This window comes from Natrix helvetica, assembly GCF_964273705.1.
Source record: "Natrix helvetica genome assembly, chromosome: 1".
NCBI lineage: Eukaryota > Metazoa > Chordata > Lepidosauria > Squamata > Natricidae > Natrix > Natrix helvetica.
The window spans coordinates 56005183-56029992 of NC_138548.1; the positions used below are offsets into that span (position 1 = coordinate 56005183).

The window sequence follows — 24810 nt, forward strand, 5'->3', positions numbered from 1 at the left end:
CATCCAGCTCTTCAAAACACAGCATAACTGTTTCTTTCTCTTTTTTCCTCTTCAAGGTCAACATCTTCTCACGACGCCGTTACAGCAACGATGAGACCGAGCTTTTCGGCGCTGTAACATTGTAATATGTTCAAGCCATAGTTAAAAACGAGGATCTTTATTAGAATTCAACCGATCTGCCAAGTTTACTTGGGAGAAATCATTCCACCAAGCTTTATATTTGAGTATGGAATGGTTCGGGATGGAATCAGTTCAGTTCAGTTCAGTTAGTCAACTGAAGCCTTTAGTGCTGGGGAATGATTCGAGTGCGGGATCATACAGGTGTGCCAACACATAGATTCCACCTTCAGCCCCTAACTCAGTGTTTCTCAAACTTGGCGACTTTAAGTCCTGTGGACTTCAACTCCCAGAATCCCCCAGCCAGCATAGCTGGCTGGGGGATTCTGGGAGTTGAAGTCCACAGGACTTAAAGTCGCCAAGTTTGAGAAACACTGCGCCTAACTGATAACTTCGTCGAAGCTCGGGAGCCGAAGCGCTCAGGCGCCCCCGCCTTCCCAGAGCCTGAAGGTGCCCCCTGAGCATGCGCTGGACGCGAAGGCTGGCCTTGGCGAGAGAGGGAGAGAGCGAGAGCCCTCGGTTGCTCCCCCTGTGCCCGGCCCGGTCTCAAAGACGTCATGAGAGGGAGGTATAAAATTTCAGGCGAGAGAAACAGAAGCAGGCAGTGCGCCTGGCGAGAAAAGGCAGAGGAGGCGGACGGCGAAAGGGGGCCGAGGGGAGTTCGGTGGCGGGTCTCAGCGGAAGAAAAGGGGCGGCTTCCACCAGAAGCTGGGCAGGCGGGCGACGGCGCACGAGCTCCGAGAGCCGGTCAGGAGGCACCGCTAGCAGCTTTGCCCGCCCGCCCGAGCGGAGCCCAGGAGCTCTTGAGGGAAGAACAGCCAAGGCCATTCAGGCGCGTCTCTTGAGGGGAACCCGGTCTCGGCGCATTTCCCACCGGCATGGCGAGCGACGAAGCAGCATGAATGGGCAGCCACAAGGGCCCCCTCGGTCCCTGACACGTGCGCTCCCCGTGGAGTCTCCCCGCCGCCTGCCTCCTCCGAAGCTGCCCAGCGGCGCAGCGGGATTGAGAGCCCGGGCGAGACGGTGAAGCCGGCAGCTCGGCCCGATTTGCCCCCCTTGCGCGGACGCCCTCGCCCCCATGGAGAGGAACCCCGGCGGGGCGGAGCGCCGATCCGCTTCCTCCTCTGCCTGGACTGCGGCCGTCGGTGCTTCCTAGGCTCCGGAGTCCAACCCGCTCCCGAAGCCGGCGGGGAGATCCTTCATGCCCCTTCTTGCTAAGTGCCAAACGGCAGGATTTGCTTGGTCGCCCGCGGCTTTCCTGCGGAGTTACCCCGCCGCTCTTTCTCCACCTTGCGCCCCGCCTGAAGATGCACTTGCGCGGGACTTTGCTGCTCCTCTCGCTCCTGAGCTTGGCCACCGTTAGCCTGTCGCTCTCCTCCTGCACGACGCTGGATCTGGAGCACATCAGGAAGAAGAGGATAGAGGCCATCCGGGGCCAAATCCTGAGCAAGTTGCGCCTAACCAGCCCTCCAGAGAGTGTGGGGCGAAGCCACGTGCCTTACCAAGTCCTGGCTCTGTATAACAGCACCCGGGAACTACTAGAGGAGATGGAAGAGGAGAAGGAGGACAGCTGCTCTCAGGAAAACTCGGAGTCCGAGTACTACGCCAAAGAGATCCACAAGTTTGACATGATCCAGGGCTTTCCCGAACACAGTAAGTCCTTGTTCCTTCTGGGTTCCCGGAGAGCAATTTTAAAAGTGGGAAGAGGTGGGAGATGTTGCCTACTGATCATTTATTCAAAAGGGTGGGGGGAAGAAACACAGCATCCCCTCTTGAAGGAAAAGTCACCAAGCAGTTAAAGATTGGAGTGTGGAAAAGACCTGTGACAACAGCTGAGTCCTTGTTGCCTTAGCATGACTGAGTTTGCCTCCAGAAGTTGTGAATGCCCCAACACTGGAAGTCTTTAAGAAGATGTTGGATAGCCATCTGTCTGAAAAGGTATAGGGTTTCCTGCCTAGGCAGGGGGTTGGACTAGAAGACCTCCAAGGTCCCTTCCAACTCTGCTATTGTATTGTATTGAGTCCTCCTGTAAGCATAGATCTGAATCCAAGGAACACCAGTCTGGGTTCTCTGCAGTGGCTTAGCTGCTTGTAAATTCCTGGTTGCAAAAATAAAGAGCATTTCTCTGCCAGGTATCTTGAGAGATCTATCCTGATAAATAGTTTCCCCCACCCCTTTTAGGATGCAGAATCTTGTCTGGCCCAGAAGTTGGCAATAACTGTTCGTTGCGGCATGGTGTATCAGTGAGTGGTGAGTGCTTGCCAAGACACTGATATTTATGCGAAAGGATGAGGGTATACTTGTATGCATGCACCATCAGAGCTGATAGCCTGGACATATATTAGATGCACGAGTGATGTTTGTGTTTGTGTCTCTGTGCAAGTATCCATTTCTGTGTATATGAGCAAATACAAAAGATAGGGGTAGATGTGTTTCCAACATAACCAGAAATGTTTAAGTATATGTGTTGGATGTGGAGAGAACATTTTGAGTATGAGAATAAAGTGTATCTGACTTTAGAAGTGTCATACAAATTTAACTCATGGGTGAAAGTTGTGGGTCAAACAGATTTGTATAATGATTTGTTAATACCTATCTTTACCAAGCATATTTCAGGTTTGGGTCAGGTAGTGTGCTCAGATGGGTTTTCTAATAATGGAAGAGTTGGAGAAAAGAGGCTGTGAGTCTCTGGCCATAAGTGCTTTTTCCTTGACTGCCATTAGGTGTCCTCATGGACTCTGGAATTAACAGCAGAGCTGAGTGGGAGGTGAGACAGAAGACGGGGCCAAGTATCCTTGAGGGAGGGGTACAAAAAGCAACAACAGAAGAGAATGGCAAGAATATCTTCCAAGTTGTTGATGATGACTGTAGAGACCTGAAGATAGAGTGAGTGATGAGGGTGAGAGCTTAGACCAGGGGTGTCCAAACTTGGGAACTTTAAGACTTGTGGACTTCAACTCCCAGAATTCCCCAGCTGGCTGGGGAATTCTGGGAGTTGAAGTCCACAAGTCTTAAAGTTCCCAAGTTTGGACACCCCTGGCTTAGACAATTCAGGCTGCAATCTCTGCACCCTTTCTTGAAAGTAAGTTTTTACTAAGGAAAGTAGGGCTGGCCTCTGAACAAACACCGATAGCCTCTTGGAAGTCTGCAGCCTCTCTGAACCAAACAGTTACAAACATCATGGTTTTTTTTAATGTTGTGTAGCCCCTGTTCCCACGGGTAGAAAAGTTTTAGCATTGGTAATAAGCAACCTCAGCTAGCTTTCAGTGCCTTGGAATAACATCATCCCCAAATCCAGACAGTGTGAGAAGAACCAAGGATATCTACAAAGCTCAAGTAGGAGGCGGGGGGGGGGGGTTCAACAAAGAACATGAGTGGGTGGGAGCAATGTACTTCAAGACTGAGAGAGCAAAAAGTGTTTTGATGCTTTGAAGCCAAAATTATTTTTGAAGGACAGAATAGATACATTAATATGTTCCATATGTCACTAGCAATCACTGCAGATGCTGGGGAAGTTTTCTCCTATAATAATACATAGTGTATATTCAGCCACAACTGGCATGGTAGAGTTGGTTTCTGCTTTGCATGCAATGGAGTAAATCATTCAATAATCAGCAATCAGTATGACTATTGAACCTGCACTCAGGAGCAGAGTTGGAATTCTAAAGAAAATATTTGGCAAATTTGGTCATTCAGCCACTTAAATCTTTTGCCAGTTCTGCAAAAATGTAAACATCTCCTTATTGTAATAATATATCTTGATTGTCATAATAGTTTTGCGGCAAGATTGTTGTTGGAAACAAAAAAGGTGCTTCTGCATGGAAAGGCTTTCTTTACACTAGGTGCAACATCAGATCTGAGAGCATAGTCCTTACCTTGGCAACAAGGATCTAAGTTAGAAACTCAGCCTATGTATAGGCAGCTACCCTTAAAAATGCCTTTTCTTGTGAGAGACACCAACAGAGTTGTTTATTTACACCATCACATTATTTCCCCTCCAAGAAATTCATTCAGTTGAAAAATGTGGACATGAATAAGAGTCAGGATAATAGAGGTGACACACTAGTTTCTTCATAATGCTGAGGGCGTTATGAAAATGATACATAACAGAACATATATAAAGCAAATCAGAGGAAAAGAGGATTCTGAGTGGTCTTCACATAGGTTAAAAAAACAACCAAAGATACAGATGTTGTACATCTGTGCTTTCTCTTGCTATGAAATAGTAGAAATATGGAGCCCCAGAAGATGAAGAACAACAAATGCCCTGAAGCTAAATGAAATTTAAAATAATGTTTTTGAGTTTCAGCATTTCACTGTGGTAGTGTAATAAAAGAGGAGTTTATAATAAAGTATTGCAGTACCTAGACTGTAGGGTACAATTATGCTTACCTGATTTTTCCTCAGTGAGAGAAGTTTCAGGGGTTCATTGCTTAACCCATGTGAATTCATGTTAGGAAAATCATAAAAGGATTAGGGAATTAGTCAGTATTTGAGTTTAGTTACAAATATAACTAAACCCCCCATCATTTAATTCACATTCTGTTCTGAAAAAGAAGTAACCAGTAGAACAAGATGCTTCTATAACTTATTCAGTTCAGCCAACTTACTGATTTTCCTGCAGTGAAAGCCACTGCGGTCTCAAAAGTTGCTTCTATTGTTCTTGTGCCGACTTAGATTACATCAGCCTTAGCTGAAAGAAAGCCCCACTGCCCTGCTTGGAAGGTATGGGGAGGACCCAATTATTGAAGGTAATCAGTCAACAAACTCTTTAACATAGGACATTGCTTGAAGCTTGCCACCACCCTTTAAATTCGGCCCCATTCACATCTCCTTATGGAGTTCTATTTTGAGGCCCATTTCCCTGAACAAATACAACTTGAAAGTTTTTTAAAAAGTACCTTCTGCATCCTTAGCCAATATGGTTATATTAAATGGGATCATAGGAGTTTTAGTTCAATAAAGTTGGCACTTTATAGTTACTTATTCAATTATTTTCCTGATCCATAATAGACACTATCTGAACAAATTGTGCAGCAGCCTAAAAATGTTGTTATTCAGGAGATAAATGAAAACACAAGGAAGAGTTGCTTGAAATGCTATTTGAGAAATAACATGAAATGTATGTTCTGTTTCTGTTCCTTGCTACAAATTGGCAAGGAATTTGGTGGAAACTTGCAATGCTCTACACAAGAGACAGCAAAACAATTAATGGATATAACGTATACCTTTCACAAGTTTTCAAATATCGCAACTGGAAAAAGTAATCCATGAATGACCTTTGGGATTTCTATGTCTACCAAGCTGCAATAAATGATGAGGTGACGATGCAAATGTCTCCGTACATTTGCATCGTACTTTAATTTGACTAAACTGTTCCATAAAAGTATATGATCTGTGCCAATAGCAACAATTGTCAGAAGCACATCTTAAGGTACAGAGAAAAGGAAAGCAGTCAGCATTTGGCTTTAGTTATAGAACAGTGATGAGCTACATTTTGTTGATGGAAAGAAGGAACTGTGGATATTCTTAGACAATCAAAGTAATGAGTGTCTGCAACCCAGTTGGATGATAGAGATAATCCTGGGTGTGGCAAAGGGAACATCAGGAACCCAACAATCTATCCCCTACTTAACAGGGGATTTGTGATTTCCCATATCAACTCTGGCAGTTGTGTTATGAGTAACTATTTTGTGAAAGTGATTACAAAATACTCCTAAAATCCCAACTACGGCCCAACTTCCCAAAAATTCTCTATTTTACAATAGGGGAAATGATACTTAATTTGAAGTATGTCCTGGAAAGAAGTTTAGCCAAAGAGCTGTGTGAGTTTATTCAAGATACAAAGTCAATGTACTTGGGCAGGGAGAGAAACGCCAGGCCAAGATAAAGGCAGTAAGAACAGAGGTTGGCTGACAACAATCTCAGACTCAACCAGGTAGGATCTTGCTTACAGTGAGAAGTGGAACTGTGGACTCTCTGGGAGGAAGTGTTGTTTTGACTTGTCTCCTGGGACCAAACAATTTGCATTCCGAAGGATGCCATAGAAGTTAGATCATGATAAAGAAAATAAGAGTGCAATTTAACCCTGGTGAAAACAGAGGCCTGCCTTGCTGAAATCTGTGGCATTTCTCTCCCTTGCCTGGATGATGGATTTGGTCCCATGGCTTCAAAAATGGCCAGTATTCAACTTTTCCCTGGCTTTGTCCCTCTGCCAGGTGGTGATTCAGAATAAACATAGAGCCAAACCCACTCTCCTCCCCCACTCCCCACCACCCGAGGAAGTGGGGCGAGTCTTATTCCATTGAGGTTTCAGTGCTGATACAGACAATTCCGAACGGCATACACAGGAAATAGAACTGGCTCCAAACTGTTCACCAGATAGCTGAAAGTATTTGTCTTGTTCCAGGACTTTAGCCCTGAAGAGGAAGCAAGATAGCAGAAGGAGGAGAGCTTTCGCTCTGATAGAAAAGCAGACAGTTCCACATCCTGATTCCAAATGATGACAGGCAAAGTAGATCCTTGCGTGCACCCATTTCATCTCTAGGACAGGAGTGTATATGGCCAAAATAAAAAAAAAATCCCAGTGGCTCCTGTCCACATGACGCCATGTGGCAGGCTTCCCAGAGCACTACATCTTTGTTTCTTGTCAAAAGCAGTGGAGAGCACTGTCTTTTGGGGCTTGGGGGAGTAGTCTGTGCGTGTGGGCAAGGAGTTGAGGAATTAAAGACTCCATCTAGCCCTCTCCTGGTGGTCTGCTTTTTGGACCTAAGGCGTAAAGTCAACTTCTGTGGAAAAATACCAAAGCCTCTATAGAGGAGACAGAGGGAGAAAAGGAACCACAAGCAACTAGGTTATATAAGGAGGCACCTGATTTGTGTAACCCTATTTCAATGTAAGTTTGACCTATGAATTGGCATTCAGTCCATTCCAGTGATCTCAATGAATTATTTCTACCTGGAGTTGATTTTCTTGGACTTTTCAGTAGCCTTTGATAACATAGATCGAGAGAGACAACCTAGAGCAGGGGTGTCCAAACTTGGGAACTTTAAGACTTGTGGACTTCAACTCCCAGAATTCCCCAGCCAGCCATGCTGGCTGGGGAATTCTGGGAGTTGAAGTCCACAAGTCTTAAAGTTCCCAAGTTTGGACACCCCTGACCTAGAGCCTCCAGAGTCCCCTATGATCATATCACTAAATTTGAGTTTCCTGCCATTTTTGAGGTGAGGGACATACAAGAATTGCAATAGAAACCAAAATATGTGCCCTGTAGGGTTTTTAAAAAATGTGTTAACACACCTATTCTATGGCTAGTCATGGAAAACGAGTGGAAATCACAATGCCAAATACAGGATGTTGTCCAAGGGCTTCCTCAAGATTGCACCAACAAAATTTGATGGCAAAACAACAGCTTTTGATTTTGGGTTGGTTTGTTTATTTATGAAGAAATAAGAAAAACTGACATGTGATTCTTTAAACGATTGAACACAGCTATTTTAATTGTAAAAACGATTACCAAAATACTAATGTCCTAGTTGGTTTAGGTGAGAATCTGTTTGAAAACAACGTGCTTTAAAAAAAAATTTTTTTTGGCTTTTGATGGGCCAGTTTTAGCTAGTTATCCTTTACAGCAGGGGTGTCCAAACTTGGGAACTTTAAGACTTGTGGACTTCAACTCCCAGAATTCCCCAGCCAGCTTAAAGTTCCCAAGTTTGGACACCCCTGCTTTACAGTGACTTTAAACCCCTTGTTCTTTATTCAGTTTAAGATTGTTCTTTATCCTGAATATATGGGACCAAATTATTAATAAGCTTGAAGGATGAATCGTTCAAAGATGGCTATTTGAAGACAATCAACTTACTGATTCATACTAGGCCACTGTTTCTTTTGCTCTTAAATGTTTTAATCTGTCTAAGGAATAGCATCTCGGTAGAAAGTACTTCCAAGGAGTAAAGTAATATGTTAAGTCTGCCTTGATTTTTCTACCTGGATCTAAAGAGTCATGTCAAACTGTGAGATGGGCAGTATATAAATTTAATAAATAACTAAATGAAATGCTTTCAATCCTGGTTGGGTTACGATCTCCCTCCTCAATGCCATTCCAGCTCATTTGTCATTTTCTTTTAGATGAGCTGCCGCTATGCCCCAAAGGAGTAACTTCCAACATGTTCCGCTTCAATGTGTCTTCGGCAGAGACAAACATCACCAACCTCTTCCGGGCAGAGTTTCGGGTCCTTCGCTTGCCAAACCTCAGCTCCAAACGTTCTGAGCAGCGTATTGAACTCTTTCAGGTAATCCTGCTTCCTAGCAGGGCCCCCAGGGAATTTCAAGGGACCATCTGCTAATTCTAGTGGACCTTTTTGCTTTCTTTTCAATACCCCTCTCTCCACGACCTGGTCCATGACTACAAACCTTTTGTCTCTGGTATCTGAGTATTTTCCTCCTACAGAAGGCAGGGGTGTGATGAAGGGAGAATGAGCAAGGCTATGGTTGTGTTATCACTATGGAATTATTTCATCATTTTATAGATAAGGCATGTTATGTGCTAGGATCAGAGGTGATATTCAGCAGGTTCTGACCAGTTCTAGAGTGGAAATTTTGAGTATTTCAGAGAACCGGTAAATACCACCTCTGACTGGCCCCGCCCCCCATCTATTCTCTGCCTCCCAAGTCCCAGCTGATCCGGAGGGAATGGAGATTTTACAGTATCCTTCCCCTGCCATACCCACCAAGCCATACCCACCAAGTCACGCCCACAAAACTGGTAGTAAAAAAAAAATGAAGGGATCCACTGGCTTGGATCCCTATGCCAAAGAAATAAATAACTATATATTTCCCAGCAGTGCAAACTAGAAAGTTATTTATTTATTTATTATTCATATTTATAGACCGCCCCCTCTCCCGAAAGGGACTCGGGGCGGTGTACAGTCACTAAAATACGTTATAAAATACATAAGTGACTTCTCTTGTCCTTTGTTACTAAAAGGCACATCTTCACATCCTCTTACGTTCATCTTAAGAATGTCTGGCTAACCAGTTTGAAAGATCATACACATAATGCAGGCTTCTCAACCCTAGTCCATAGCCCAAGCCAGCTGAGCCAAACTGAAATTAAATGTAGGTTTCCACCTTCCCCTGGAAACCAGGCTATTTGCACTGTGCTTAGTACTTTGGCTCATACTAAGTTAATGATGCAAAGCAAAGAGATCCTTCCAGCAACTATTGGCCACTTTGGGCTGGTATGGGCATGACCCCTCCCCTCTGTTCTTCACTGTACAATGTGTCAGCCGGCTGCCATGGCTGCCAATATATTGCGCAGGGATTCCTCACTGTTCAGTAAGCCAGCACAGCTGCTGACTGCTTCTGCCAGAAGATGGAAATGTTTCAAATCCCAGCACGCCCTACCCCCACCTGCTGATAGCAGCCCCCATTATCACCACACGCAACCATCTAGCATGGATGCCAATGCACTATGTGGGGGAATCTCAAGGATAGCCCTGTGATATGTTGATGGATAACTGGCTGATGTGAATGAGTTCTCCCCTTTCAGGCATTGCCCCCATGCAGTTTTCATTGTGCATCTGGAAAGCAAGAATATTATTGGGTGGGGAGATACATGGGGTAGGGGTTGCTGGTAAATCAGGAGAGTAGAGCATCATTTTCCCTTCTGAAAATTTTCCATATCCCCAAGATCAGATTCTAAGCAAAGCTAAACCTATCCCTCTACTCAAGGGTGGGTTGCTACCAGCATTACTGCTGGTTTGGTGTGCAAAAAATGTTAGAAGAGGAGGGGGGGGGAATTAAATTTTTGCAATGAAGATTGTTCTGCACATGTGCAGGACCAAAAATCAAGATGGTGCCACTGCCAATAGAATCAGTTCAGGGGCGTGGCAGGCCAAGTTACTACCTACACGGCCGAACCAGTCCAAACCGGTAGGAACCCACCTCTGACTCTACTTGTCTGCCACAACTTGCCTCCTGCACTTCATATCAAGAACAGCAACTGATGCAAACTAACCAATCCTAACCTTCACAGCAAAGACTATGGTGCCTTTAATAGACACTTTGTAGGCACTAATAAGGGACCCGGTGGCTCAGTGGCTAAGATGCTGAGCTTGTTGATCAGAAAGGTTGGCAGTTCAGCGGTTCGAATCCCTAACGCTGCGTAACAGAGTGAGCGCCTGTTACTTGTTCCAGCTTCTACCAACCTAACAGTTTGAAAGCATATAAAAATGCAAGTAGAAAAATAGGGACCACCTTTGGTGGGAAGGGAACAGCATTCCGTGTGCCTTCAGCATTTAGTCATGCCGGCCACATGATCATAGAGACGTCTTCGGATAGTGCTGGCTCTTCGGCTTTGAAACGGAGATGACAACGCCCCCTAGAGTCGGGAATGACTAGCAGATATGTGCGAGGGGAACTTTTACCTTTAACTTTAGGCACTAATAACACTGTGCTTTCCTTGAGTATTCCAAGGGCTTAACATACATATATCTCAGTAATACTTTAGAATAGGATTTTAAAAAATGTGGGTGCAGAGGGGATAAACATGAGGAACCCTAGAATGAAAAAAACCCACTATAAACCTCAAGAAAGGTTTAACATAAACCTAAGTGCTGGTAACCTAAAAGAATTTTATTTACTTTTTATTGTAATGTTAGAAATCTTGACCTTGTATAATCCTGTATAATTTCAATGTAGATTTCAGTTCAGTATTTTTTATACGGCATGATTAAAAATTATTAACATTCTATTATTTTAAAAGTTTAAAATAGCAAAAAAGATAAAATAAAATGATTCTGTCAGTATTAATTACCATGTAATATGTCAGAGTTACAAACAGTATTATAGAAGATTTTTTTTAAAAGAATCACTGCAATTCACATCTAAGTATTAGTTATTTATAATGGGTCCTTGGAGTTATGTGATCTCAATTTCTTTCTTTTTTTTTATTGAAAAAGTTTTATACAAATAAATTTTCCCCCTTTTAACCCCCCCACCATACAATGTAAATCACATACAGATACTATGCCCCCTCCCCTCCCCCCAACCCCCCAAAAAATTCTCATTCAAATATTATACCAAATATTTTACCCCCTCCCCTCCCCCCATCTTAAAGTAGATTACTCATTCACATATTGTACCCCCTCACCTCCCAACAATCATAAGTTTCTCTTAAAGTAACAATAGCCCATTAATCCCATCTTCTAAGTTAATTAAACATATATAAATCATAATATAAATTTCTCTTAAAATAACAATATTTCATTAATCCCATCTTCTAGTTTAATTATGCGTATATATTACCCCACCCTCCACCCTAACCCACCCCCACCTCCCACTCAACCCCCCCCCCCTGACTTCCGCTATACACCACTCTAACAATTCCAAGCATCCCATGTATTATTTACTCTGATCATCTATCAGTCTAAACATTCTTACCTAAAGGCTACATAATACCTCCTAGTCTGGTATTTATTCTGTATATAATCAATCCATTTTACCCATTCCTGTGTATAATTCTCCTGCTTCTGAGCTTTTAAAAAAGCTGAAATTTTTGCCATTTCGGCGAACCCCGCCACCTTCTGAATCCATTGATCAATTGTCGGTAAAAAAATCTTTTTTCCAATGTTGCGCAATCAACAACCTAGCTGCTGTGACCATATACAAAACCAATTTTGTTTCCCCTTTAGTAAAGTCCTTAGTTATACCCAATAAAAACATTTGCGGAGTAAATTGTATTCTTTTCTTAAATACATTTTGCATAACCCACCATATTTTTATCCAAAAAGCTTTAACCTTGTTGCAAGTCCACCATACATGAAAAGAGGTAGCATCTAGGCACCCGCATCTCCAACATTTTGGTTGAACATTTGGGTAATGATCTCAATTTCTGACATTCTCTGCTGGCTCCCCATAAGCACTTAATGGGAAATCTGGCAGAAAGTTGGAAGATACATTCAAGTGAGGTCCTTGCTTTTGGTGCTTAACACAGCAACTGATATTTATATGTTAATAAAAAGAGATAAAAATAGATAAAGCAAATTGATCAAAAATTAAAATACCTAAAAAGTAGAAGAACAATTGGATAAAGACGCTTCTTGGGATGAGAAGCAAAACATTTTCAAGAAAAAGCCCAGAAAGTCCAGTTGACTTTTGAAAAGCATCTTTGAGACAATCAGATTAGGTATTAAAAATATTTATTTAATGGCATTTTAAAATGTGCATAGAAATTGTTCATATGGTAATGTTGCCTATGGCAAAATTATTGGAAGGAGGAAGCATATTAATTTCTTACCAGGGAACTCCAGTGGGGTGAGGGAGGAGATATAATCAAGATGGCAGTATTCAACATAATTGGCCACCATCTTGCTTTTCTTTTCTTTTCTTCTTTTCTTCTTTTCTTTTCTTTTCTTTTCTTTTATTTTCTTGAGCTGCTGGTTAAAATGCTGCCATTTTCTTTTGTTATCATATAAACAAATTGCTCTTTCAAGTAAAAACAACAACAGTAACTAATGTTTAAAGGAGAGGGAGGGACAGGCTAAGGGTGTGATCTTAACTAATCTGGTCTGGTTTGTAGAAAGTTGATTATTTTTTCTCCTTCCAAGTCCAGAGGATTTGTCTTTCCTTATTTTGTGCAAATGGCTCTAGAACTCTACACTGCTGGCCTGAGAATGCAGGATTTTCTCTTGGCATTGTAACTTTAGACCCAACCAAGGGGGTAGCAGTGAATCTTCTATGGGGAGAGACAGATCGCTCTGTGAATGAGAAACAACATAGAGCAGGTGTGGGATAAAAGAAGCAGACTGGCAGAGGTGGTTATTGGATGAAGATCTTTCATTGCATTGTCAAACACCACACCATCTTTCCCTTGCAAACTGAAGACAGACTCTGCGTCAGCCTATTGAGCCACCTGCTTCTCAGGAATATAGTGGGCAGGGGCCAGGCAGGGCATGCAGCAACAAGAGTGCAGTGAGGAGCATTTGAGCCATGACCTTGCCTATCTCTTGATCATGTTAACTGATTGTTCTCTAATTGGATAACTCCTCTGGCCTAAGTCTTTTAGTGATTATAATCTGGCAACAAAAAAGCAAATACTTTGCATAAGGGCACTCAGAAAGCACTCCATTTAAATCAAGGAAATCCATTTGATTCTGTATAGCATAATGCAATCCTTATGCCTAGTTGAATGATTACATGCCATCAAGTTGTTGTTGACTCTTAGCAAACACATAATAGATTTTATCCATGGTGATCTGTCCCTAACCTGGTCCTTTGCGTCTTCCAATGAAGCACTCATTGCCACTGTAACTGAGTCCTCCATTTTACTGTTAGTCATCTTCTTCTCTTTCCTTTCACCTTTCCAAGAATTACAGCCTTTTCCAGATTTTTATTTAATATGTCCAAAGTCATTTATCCTTGAGTGACAACTTTGGGTTGATTTGTTTGATTATCTCTTTGTTTGCTTTCTTGGCAAGCAAACTTTCTTGGCATTCTCAGTACTTTCTATCACTACAGTCCAATAGCATCAATCAAACCCAGGAACTGTCCCTTGTGAACTAAACAACGTCATGTGTCATCTGCTTCTGTAGATCTTGAAACCTGATGAGCATATTGCAAAGCAGCGGTACCTAAGTGGCCGAAATGTACTGACACGGGGCTCTCCTGAATGGCTGTCCTTTGATGTCACAGAGACTGTCCGTGAATGGCTTTTTCACAGAGGTGAGTGGCACGTAAAGTTAGTTAGTTTCCTCTGACTAACTTTCTCAAGTTGCAAGTGTCTGCTTATACAGAGACATGTAGGAAACCAGCCTTTCCCCACTTAATGGGCTCCATAAATATTGGACTGCAATTTCTATCATGGCCAATAAGAGTTAAGTCCAATACATTGGGAAATTCCAGTCTGATGTGAATTGATTCTAGTATTGTTTTATATGAAGTTTTTTCTCACATAATTAGTAATGAGCCGAACATCATATCATGATTTATTAATTAGTTTCTTGGTTGCTGAGGTTCACAGGAACATTAGCATCTGGGCAGCAGCCAAAATTGAGATATGTAGGCAAATGATTTTAGCAGACTAGTGGATCACATGCCTGGATTGTTGGTATGACCAAATTCAGGAGATCCTTTCCCCTAACCGGTGGTGGTAATGCTGAGAGCCACAAATTGACAGAGAGTCCTACCCTGGAGCCTTACAGCTTAATGCAACACAGCAGTTGCTACAGAGATTAGCATTCAGCTGAGAATAATAGAACAAAACACAGGCTGTGAGATTCAGCAGCTGCAGCTAGCTTGGAAAACTGGACAGGTGCTAAAATTCAGGCTTGAACCTCAGACTATGCTTCTGGCCATAGACAGCAGTCTCTGCCTGTGAGGGATATGCTTGTTAATCTCATGTTTCCTATCTCCAATAATTCTGCCAAGAATGTTCAGATTCCATGAAAATTAAATGCAAAGCAGTGTCCAAATATTATATGTAAGCTTGGAATATTCATTTCCCATAGAAATCCTAATTGTCGTACAGAAGGTCTTTTCTTGCTGGATTTTGGGTTTAGTGGTTTAGACCTCCAACAGAAAGTTACTTAGTTATTTCATTTATAGAATGTAGTTGGGAAAAGGTATTGTATAAAAATACAACAGCCAGACCTCTTCCTATTTATTTGGAAGAAAGATATATTGATTTCTGTGGTACTGCTCCATCCAAATAATTAAGGTTTGGAAATATTGAAACCAGGTGACACTGATCTTTAGACTTTTATCCACATTATTCAGGCAAATTCTTTTTTTTAACCAACAGCCTTTTAATAAAATAGTGATGAGGCCTTGCTAATTTCTTTGAGGAACTCAAAAGTATCTTAAGGTTCAAACTAATATGGCAAAACCCATTAAGATCCCTGTCAAAAGTTGATAGGTCATTCCAGCCTGCTCCAAAATATCATCATAGTACATTATGTATAACTTGTTTTTGTTGAAGGTTGAGATAATTTCAGATTAGCAATCCAGAACAGGACAGAAAACTCAATACGAAGCTACTACTGGACAGAATCTGGTATGGTTTGCACATATAGTTCAGTTTCTCCTTCCAGTCTTTTGTAATGCTGAGAAAACATCCATTCAGGATCTCCACTCTTAACAGATTCAATTAATAGACGAAAAGAAGTGAAAATTGCTGAATCATTATTTGCTTTCAGGAATATTGGTTGGTAAAATATTGGCTGTTTTTTTTTTTAATTCTTTATTTTGTTTTACAGAATCTAATCTAGGACTCGAGATTAGTGTCCATTGCCCATGTAATACCTTTCAATCCAATGGTGACATTCTGGAGAATCTGCATGAGGTGCTGGAGATCAAATTCAAAGGTGACAGAAATGAAACTGGAGGGGAAAGTAGAATAACTCACCTAAATTTGAGTATTGTTATTGCATTCATGGCCTAATCATATTCCATTAGATAGCAATGTGTGTGCTTCTCTACGAGCAATTGTCAGATATTTGTTTACGTTAAGGATAGATAATGAGCTCAGGCACTTGTATATTTACAGATTACTCTTTTCAGGGAACTCTAAGCCGAGTGCTTAGAACTGGCATCTCTTAGTAGAATTCTCCATGTTTTCACACAACTTTGGGGAAACCTATGATGGTTTAACTGGCATAAAACTATTAAGTATTATGGAAATTACCTGCGTTACTGAGTTATAAATACAACTTTGTAAATCACTGCATATCCAGCCTTTCAAAAGCTCACCTCTGCTGTGCTGCTGCAATGCGTGGGCATAGAGATTAGGAATGGTTTGTAATATCATAGGAAGCCAGGAACTTTTGTAATCTCGGTATTAGCAAGGGCTTGGCTTTGGGTCTTTCACTGGGGGCAATAATATTCAGGAATTTTATATCTCAGATATTTTTTTTCCAATCGTTCAGTTCTAGTTATCAGATACCGTCCATTATTAAGTAACTTATCTCTTTTGGCCAGTTCAAGAACTGATTACGATATCACGAGATAGATTAAAATGATCTCCATCATCAATCTGCAAATTATAAAACAAATGAACCTTCAGGATTTTCTGTCAGATTTATTTATTCTGTTAAAACCACAATCCTTACAAAAGATAGATTTATGGATTCCAAGTTTTCTAAAACAACTATGACATTTGATGGCTCTTTCCCCCCCACCCCCACCCCCATGCTTCTCAGGGATAGACGGTGAAGAGAGCCATGGCCGTGGGGATTTGGGGAGCCTGAAGAGGCAAAAAGACCTACAAAATCCCCACCTGATTCTGATGATGCTGCCTCCACATCGTCTTGGAAATTCAGCTGTGAGAAGCCAGAGAAAGAAACGAGCATTGGACACCAATTATTGCTTCCGGTAAGCTAAGATTCCTGAACCTCCTGGAAAATAACCATCTCTTTGTCAAAAAATGCTCCTGAAAGCAACATTGGGATAACTTTGGATCATTTTGAAATTTAAAGTGAAGTGCAACTGATTAACCCCACTGGTTAAGTACTGTCTCTGATAACTATAATTCCTTCCCAGCTCTAAATCTTGGCAATTGATTAATCCTCACTTTAAATGTTAAATTAATATCCAAAATCTATTCTCTCTGGCTGAGAGAAGAAAAATTCCACTTTGTGTAGGAAGAACCAAGTCATCCCTTTAGAAAAAGAGATGGCAAATTCTCTCTTTCTTTTGCATGTTTGGTTGTTTGATTCACTGCAGTGGAAAAACAAAACAATTAAAAGCACTATTTGAAAAAAACCCTACACCTACCATTAAGAGTCCAGCCTCACCTGATACCAATGCCTGGAGGAAAAGTCATCTTTTTAAGTTCTTCTGAAAGTTCAAATGGGTGGGACTTGTGAGATCTCAGGGAGAAGGTATTCCAGCAGGTGGGGTCCTTGAGAAGGCACACTTCATGAGTTCTGTTAGATGACAACATTTGAGTGAAGGGATTCAGAAAAGGCCCACTTTATATGGCCTGGTGCAGCAGGTAGGTATCCTTGGAGAGAGGGGGTCTTGCAGATAACCTGGCCCCATGCCATACAGGGCTATAGAGATGACAATCATTTTGAATTGTACCTGGAAAGAAACTGGAAGCTAGAACAGCTTGAACAACAATGGGATCTAATATGGGCAAAATGTGTCATGTCTAAAACTTCAAACATCACTGCATTCTGAACCAATTGCAATAGCCAGTTTCCAAGGACACCCTATGTAGAGTGCTTTGTAGTAATCAAGCTGGAAAGTGACCAGGGAATGAGTGACTACAGGTGTAAGGTCAAGGAATGGGACCAAGATTGATTTATATAAAAACTCCCCAAACCAACCCATGGTTGTCCTTCCTCAAGCAGAGTTGCAAATCCAGACCATCCCAAATTGCACAATTGCTCTTGGGGAGTGCTACCCCATTCAGAGGTGAAGATGACATCCTTCTAGAACCAGAAGAAGCAAATACTCCAAGCTACTCCATCTTGTTATGAGGCAGGTGCCACTAGCACTTGGGAAATATACCTTTGTAGCCCAAACTTCATATGCACTGTCTGGATTGCAGCCATACTAACATACCAGATGCAGAAAACCAGGAATCACAGAGACAATGACAGAAAGGAGAGAAATATTCCTTTTAAATGATGCATTCCCAGTGATACCAAGAACCAAACATGTTCAGTAAGGCTCACAATAAGCTGGACATTTTTTTGTGTGAGTTCTTTCACATAATTGTTGGGCTGCATTTAGCTCGATAGATGCAGGACGGCTTTATTGAAGTCTCGGGATTGTTGTTAGAGCAGGTGTCCAAAGCATGGAGTCAGGGAAACAGATAAGCTGCATGGATTAAAGGATTATCTATAGACTAAACTCTTTTTATCTTCTACTACTTCCTAGACTGTGTCTTTTAGAATGTAATATGAAGAGGGATAACACAAGTGAAGCTTTTTTTTTCAACCATTGTTCATATTTCCCTTACTCTGCTAAGCAGCATTCTGGGATCACGTATTTATTTACTCATCGTAGCACCAACTATAAGGGTGTCACAGTGGATTGACAATAATACTAGCTTGGAAAACCTGCTATTCATCTAAGAAGAGTAATATGCTCCTGAATCTTCTGTCACTTATGTAGGGTGGCCCCAAAATTTGTTTTCTCTACAAAACCAAACTAATCACTATGGCTGCTTTGAGATATTTATAGCAGGTTTTTTTTTTTGATTGAAAGAAACAGCCCTCTCATTTCAGGCTGGTTTTCATCCTCTTCTTCATCTGCATGAAGTTTCATAGTAAAAAAAAACAAAAAACACGGATAGGAAGTGGGCCTAGTAGATATGCTACTGTTTCCTTTTTGCAATTTCGCTCAATTAAAAAAAAAACACAACTTCAAGCCTTAATCAGACACTTTTTTTCTGGATTATCTTCTTGTGCATACATGCATGTTCCAAAATGGTGGTTACCAAGCTCTCTGTCGTGAGTGAGTGAGTAAGTGAGTCAGTCAGTCAAGGTCGTATAACTCAGTGTTAATGCAGGTGGCTATATTTATTTAAAGCAAAAGACCAAAAACATCAAAACAAAAAATAAAAATGCAAAAATAGGCTCTCCTGGCCACATCTGCTGCCTGGTCTTCGAGCAGGAGCTGAGAATCCATTAGGACCTCCAAATTACATACATGTTCTTTCTGGAGAAATGCTGCTCTTGAATTAATACATTATTGAATTTGAATAAATGATTTGAGTGCATTTAATATCAGCTCCTTTTTGTTCTAGGAATCTGGAGGAGAACTGCTGTGTACGTCGCCTCTACATTGATTTTCGTCAAGATCTAGGCTGGAAATGGGTGCATGAGCCAAAGGGGTACTTTGCTAACTTTTGCTCTGGGCCATGCCCTTACCTTCGTAGTGCAGATACCACACACAGCACGGTAATCAGTGTTTTAATATGAGCAAAGAACTTCCGCGTTAGGGCATCTTCTCTATCTCTACATTCCCTCTCATGGATAGCTACCGTATTTTTCGGAGCATAAGACACAAAAGAGGCTGAAAATCTGAGTGCGTCTTATACACTGAATATAGCATTTTTGGCCTCCCAAAGCCCTGCCCCTTCACAAAAATGGCTGTGAATGCCCTTATGGAGGCTTTCAGAGAGCTCCTGGGGGCTGGGGGGCCAGAAATGAGCAAAATATGGGCCATTTTTGCCCCCCCAGCCCCCAGCAGCACCTTATAAGCCTCCATAAGGCTATGCATGCAATTTTTTTTGACAAAAACAAGGCCCATTTTCCTGGAAAATGGGCCGTTTTTTGCTCATTCCCCCCCCCCCCAGCACTCTGCAAGCCCCCCCACGGCTATTCATGCCTTTTTTTGGGGGGGGAATGGACCCGTTTTAGCAAAAAACGGGCCGTTTTTTGGAGGTTTGCAGAGTCCAAAAACTCCCCTCCCCTTTTCAGAAAGCTCTTTAATTGATTGATGAGAATTAGATTGATGAAGTGCTGTGCCAGCAGAAACAAAGTCTTAGGTGCTGCAGATTGTCAGCGATTTCCTTCTCCAGAACATGGATAAATACACCTGGAAACATCTACCTATCTACCTACTCTCTCTCTCTCCCTACCTACCTATTGTATTTCTCTCTCTCTCTCTCCCTCTACCTACCTACCTACTCTCTCTCTCTCTCCCTACCTAGCTACTGTATTTCTCTCTATTTCTCTCTCTCTATCCCTCTACCTACCAACCTACCTACACATTCTCTCTCTCCCTCCCTACTTTTTAAAAAAAATTGCCTCTTCAAAACCTTGGTGCGTCTTCTACTCCAAAAAATATGGTATGTTTTACGAGGTTTTGTCATTTATTGAGGCTACAGTCTTGCAACTAGTTTCCTAGGTCCTTATTAAACAGTGGAGCTTGAGTTAAATATGGGCAGAAAGACAGTTAATTTATTCTTGGTGCACATAGAAACCTCACCTTCCTTTAAAAAGTTTTTAAAAGTTAAAAGTTTTGAGTTTTTAAAAGTTAAACAAGAAGCTGGTGTCATCCTGAAAAGGAAAACATAGGTGTCCAGCATAATTTTTATTTACAAGAGCAGTTCTGAATGCTACGTAAGGTCTACAGATCACGTTTTCCTCAGTCTTCATACCCTCAGGTTGTGTAGAGTACAACTCCCTGGTCCATCAGCCATGGCTATGCTGGTTGAAGAATGATGAGAATTGAAGTCTAAGGTCAGAAGGGGACTGCCATCATCATTCACAGAAAATAAAAATGGGGTAGAAAGTGCCTTCCTTGGTACTCTGCTTAAGTGCCCAGACAAAAAGCAAAGAAAACTTGAGGCACTTCCCCTCTGCCATACCTTTCATCTTCATCTTTGGGTGAATTGGTGTTTTGGGGCTGGCTACATCTACCATGGCTGTTTTGTGAATAAACAAGCCTCTTTTCCCATGGCAATCATTTTGCAAAACAATCCTCAACATGGTCTCAAAATTCTGAGCATGTCTCCACTCCACTCCCCAAATAAACATGCTGGGAAGTTTCTTATTGCTCACAGAATGATTTCCCCTTTTGAACTATGAATGCTGCTAAACACTGGCAAATACTGTATGTGTAGTTAAGACACACTTCAAAATCCCTGGTTGCTGAAAGAGGCAGCCATTCTGCTTCGTCTGCCTTTTCTTTACGGGAAATAAAAGTGTGTGCTTTGACAGGGCAATATTTTAGATTTGGAAAATGGCATAGAGAGTATAACATTTCCTCTCTCCAAACACTGTGGCCTCCCTCCCTCCAGTGCCACTTGGTGTCTGGTTTTTACTTTTTTTCAAAAAAAAGTGTGTGAAGTCCTTGTCACGGCTTTTCCAAGACTGTGTAAAGAGAGACATTGTTCAAACTGGAATTAAGATGTAGAATGAAGTTTGGGTCAAAGGAAACAGCATATAAAAACCTGAAATGTGTTTTTAATTAGTTCTACACAAAGGAATGGAGTAAAAATAGTATTCCCTAACTCTCAGATCAGTCTTATTCCGGAGGCATTCATTGCTCACTGAAGTTTAGTTGTATATACACCTGATGATTCCCCTCCCTTTCCCCAATCCATGGATAGTTTTAAGACAGCTCTGATCTGTGGGCTTGGTGTGATGACAATTGCATTGGAAGAACCAAGAGAAGGAACTCCTTAATAAGTTCACACTCATCATTCCCCCTCTTAAGTTTTTTCCAGCTGAAAAATACTTACACTCCAGCTGAAAAGGAAATCAGGGAGAGATAGTTTGCAGCTATATCACTGGGCACATTGTGTTTAAACCATATCTAGTGATGACTGATATATGATTACATTCATTATTTTGCTCCGGAGGATTAACTACATCTCCTTAGGCACAGTATTTGTCTTTCTTTTCCCTCTTTAAGTCAAATTTTAGTGCAGTGTGAAGTGGCCCACTATTCTGCATTCTGCCCCAGAATTTCTGATGAGCAAAAATTAGACCTAGCCCTGAGTTCTATACCTTGTTTGCTTTCTACCCATTTTCTGGGCCTTGGGCCAATAAAAATATTCTTTTCTATAAAACAAATGTAATAAGGGTTCGCTGAAAAGGATCTTCCCCCCTCTGGCAACAGTTATGGAGGTCAATAGTTAACAACCATAGTTAACACTGTGATTGTTAATGCCTGTCGTAAGTGTTTATATGGCAAAATACTGTAATAACGATTAACTTTGGCTTTAGAGGAGAATTTCCATGATGGAAGGTAACTATCAGCATGGATAAGAAACACCCAGTGAAGCACTGTAGCAGTTGTTCAGAGTGTTGTCTGTGCTGCAATTATTGTGAATGTAGAAGAACTGATTGAATATTTCTTAGCAGTGAAGCATTTTCAGATAGCAGTGCTATCTGTTTACCGTTAGGTTGTGCATATTTTGAAATCTGCATGATAAGAAATCCATGACTCAGTTTCAAAATTACATTAAATCAGTTTTTTTAACCTCATATGCTACAATTGACAACATACACAGAAAATGATAAATCATAAAACATATAATCCTGTGGCTGGATTCATAAAAACACTAAGAATCAAATATATTATGGCTTAGTATATTGTGAAAACTCAATGTCAACTCAGGGTCTCTTGTTAAATGGGGTCTAAGGAGGAGGTATACTTCCTCTACATGGCAGTTCTACAGTAATACATAGTAAACAGCAGTCTGTCTCATCCTAGAAAATTTGGAACTTACAAACTATCTTCATAATTATTTTCTGTATACAATATTTTGCTTGAGAGGAGAAGAATTTATAGTATTATTTATTGGGCCATGAAGAAGGCTGATGGAAGAAGTAGACTTGCAGTATCTGGACATACTACACACCCTGAGCTTGAAAAATAGACAAATACTAGTTTTCCTCGGTTGTCCTCTGATCTTGTCTATATTAATATGTAGAATAGAGCAAAGCAAGTATCTCACTTGGAGTTGTAGAGAACTGAAACAGTTGGGAGGTGAATGTTGATACTTGAGAAGGACTGGATTAAATCCAGTATGATTTCAAAAAGCTGGCCAACGTAAGTTGATTTTTTTCAGCTGTTATTCTTGAAACTCTTAGCAAGACTGTAAGCCGGTTACACCCAGTTTACTTATTTGTTTTTAAAGAGAAGAATATGCTAAAGAACTATATTTGCTAAGACAGAGGCTTGGGTGTTACACTACTTACTTAGGAAAAATCATTTGATCAGTAAATTGTTCAATATATTGACCCAGTGGTTGAACTGAGGTAGAAGCTGTAAATGTTGGATTTTTGAAATATGCTTCCTGCCTAATGTTAATTCTAGCAACTGGCAACTGCTAACTAAGATCCTCATATACTTCTTGGTTGTTTTTCCAGGTTCTTGGTTTATACAATACTCTGAATCCTGAAGCATCTGCTTCCCCCTGTTGTGTTCCCCAGGATCTGGATCCCCTGACTATCTTGTATTATGTTGGAAGGACCCCAAAAGTGGAACAGCTGTCTAACATGGTTGTGAAATCTTGCAAATGCAGCTGAAAAGGACCCAGTGCAATTCCCAGCTCAGAAACTGCAACCACTACCCTTGATCCCAGACTAAAACTCAACCCTAAACCCATTTCTGCCTTCCTGATTTTATCACCTTGTTTCCTTATTAAGGTTCCCCCTCCCCCCTCTATCAATGGATATTTGAGGAAATGGACACAATACAAGCTAGATTTTTAATGGATAAAGGCTACCAAATAAGGGATTTTTTCCAAGGAGGAAATCATGAGCAGAGCCGGAGCATGCAGAGGATATAGGAAAACTAGACTTCTTTGCCCATCACTAATTGTTTCATCGAGCTCAACCTTTTTCGCAAGAGGATGATGGTTGGTTTCCTTTTAACTGGACATATTTTATTAGCGCCCATACCATAATGGAAGTCATTATTCTGCAGACAGTGAGCACAGGAAATTTGTGGTCCAAATATGAATCTTCTCTTCTCCGTTTTCTCTTTCCTCCTGGAACACCTGCTGGAGGGCTTCTGCCACAGAGGTTCTGGCTTTGTCCCTCTATCCCAACCCTATTCTTTGATATCTTCAAAGAATCTTGAGGCTGTTGTGGTGGTTGAGATCTTCTTTTTTAAAAATCTGCCCATCTTGTACAAGAACCTAGCCTAGGCCATACCTGTCGAAATTTTATACAAAATGTTAATCTCAATATTGTAAAAACATTAATAAATATTTTTCTTTTGGATGTTAGAATTTTGTGTTGAAGAAAGTATGAAAAGGAAGATACACAGCTATGGAAGAACCCATACAGGTCAATCTATAGCACTTATTGCAGCAAGAAGCCATTCTTGATTAAAACTACATTTTCAGTGACTGAGAGTCATGAAGGAAATGGCAATGCTGGAATGAGATTTGCACAAGCCAATGGGACCAATTTGGTTCAGCTGTTGTTTCATTCTTCATTTGGTGGCGTTGGATTGATGTTTTAATTTTCCTAATTTGTTTTTAAAGATGTGTTAAACCTGTGACTTATAGACTTGTAGTACTTACACGTAAGTATCACAGTGAAAAGGGTATCTCTCTGATCTCCTTAAGGCCCTAACAACTAAAAAGAGCCCACACTTTTAAAATCACTGTTGTTTCAATTGCTTCAACAATGGATACAGGCATATTCAGAAAGCACTACCGTACTTAACCTGACTGCTGACACATTCTCCCTATTGCTTACATGTCAGTTTCACATAGCAATAGCACAAGACTTATATACCGCTTCACAGTGCTTTTACAACCCTCTCTAAGGCTTTTATAGAGTCAGCCTATTGCTTCCAACAATCTGGGTCCTCATTTTACTGACCTTGGAAGTTTGGAAGGCTGAGTCAACCTTGAACCTTAGATTCAAACTGCCAAATTGCAGGCAGAAGTAGCCTGCAGTACTGCATTCTAACCACTGTGCCACTGCAGCTCTTATTTAGACATTGGGTGGATACTTTTTAAATTATTAACTACAAAGGTTTAGCCAGGCTGAATGAGGGAACGGGTATAGGGTGGTAAGGGACATCTTCTCTATGCCCCGTTCTAACTCTCCTGTAGCCTGGAAGAAGTCACCTCATGCAGATCAGGACAATAACAAAGGTGTTTTGTCCCCTGCTTCCCCTCCCCCCAATTTTTGGGTTCTAATCACATTGGAACTCTGCATCTTTACTTTAAAACATATTTTTTTGTTTAGATTGCTACTGAAAGAATAG

At 41.3% G+C, this 24810-nt stretch overlaps 2 protein-coding genes across 2 annotated transcripts in view; one reads left to right on the plus strand and one right to left on the minus strand.

Moving 5' to 3' along the window:
* Positions 1–538: 538 nt before the first annotated feature.
* On the plus strand, positions 539–23808 carry TGFB3 (transforming growth factor beta 3). Its single transcript, XM_081948086.1, has 7 exons — positions 539–1770; positions 8245–8408; positions 13710–13839; positions 15372–15479; positions 16314–16485; positions 18872–19025; positions 22953–23808. Exons 1-7 carry the CDS (start codon positions 1425–1427, stop codon positions 23109–23111), a joined length of 1233 nt encoding a protein of 410 aa, XP_081804212.1. The 5' UTR covers positions 539–1424; the 3' UTR covers positions 23112–23808.
* The window catches only part of TTLL5 (tubulin tyrosine ligase like 5), a 167700-nt gene continuing 166493 nt past the window's right edge, over positions 23604–24810 (minus strand). The window contains exon 34 of the mRNA XM_081947794.1: positions 23604–23741. Coding sequence (XP_081803920.1) covers positions 23731–23741 — 11 coding nt within the window. The 3' untranslated portion in view covers positions 23604–23730. The remainder of the gene's footprint in view (positions 23742–24810) is intronic.

Excerpts from the sequence above, each read along its gene's own strand:
- TGFB3 (XM_081948086.1), top strand. The coding sequence starts at position 1,425 with ATGCACTTGCGCGGGACTTTGCTGCTCCTCTCGCTCCTGAGCTTGGCC. Across the intron at positions 1,771-8,244 it reads CCAGGGCTTTCCCGAACACA|ATGAGCTGCCGCTATGCCCC; the intron begins GTAAGTCCTTGT and ends ATTTTCTTTTAG. Across the intron at positions 8,409-13,709 it reads AGCGTATTGAACTCTTTCAG|ATCTTGAAACCTGATGAGCA; the intron begins GTAATCCTGCTT and ends CTGCTTCTGTAG.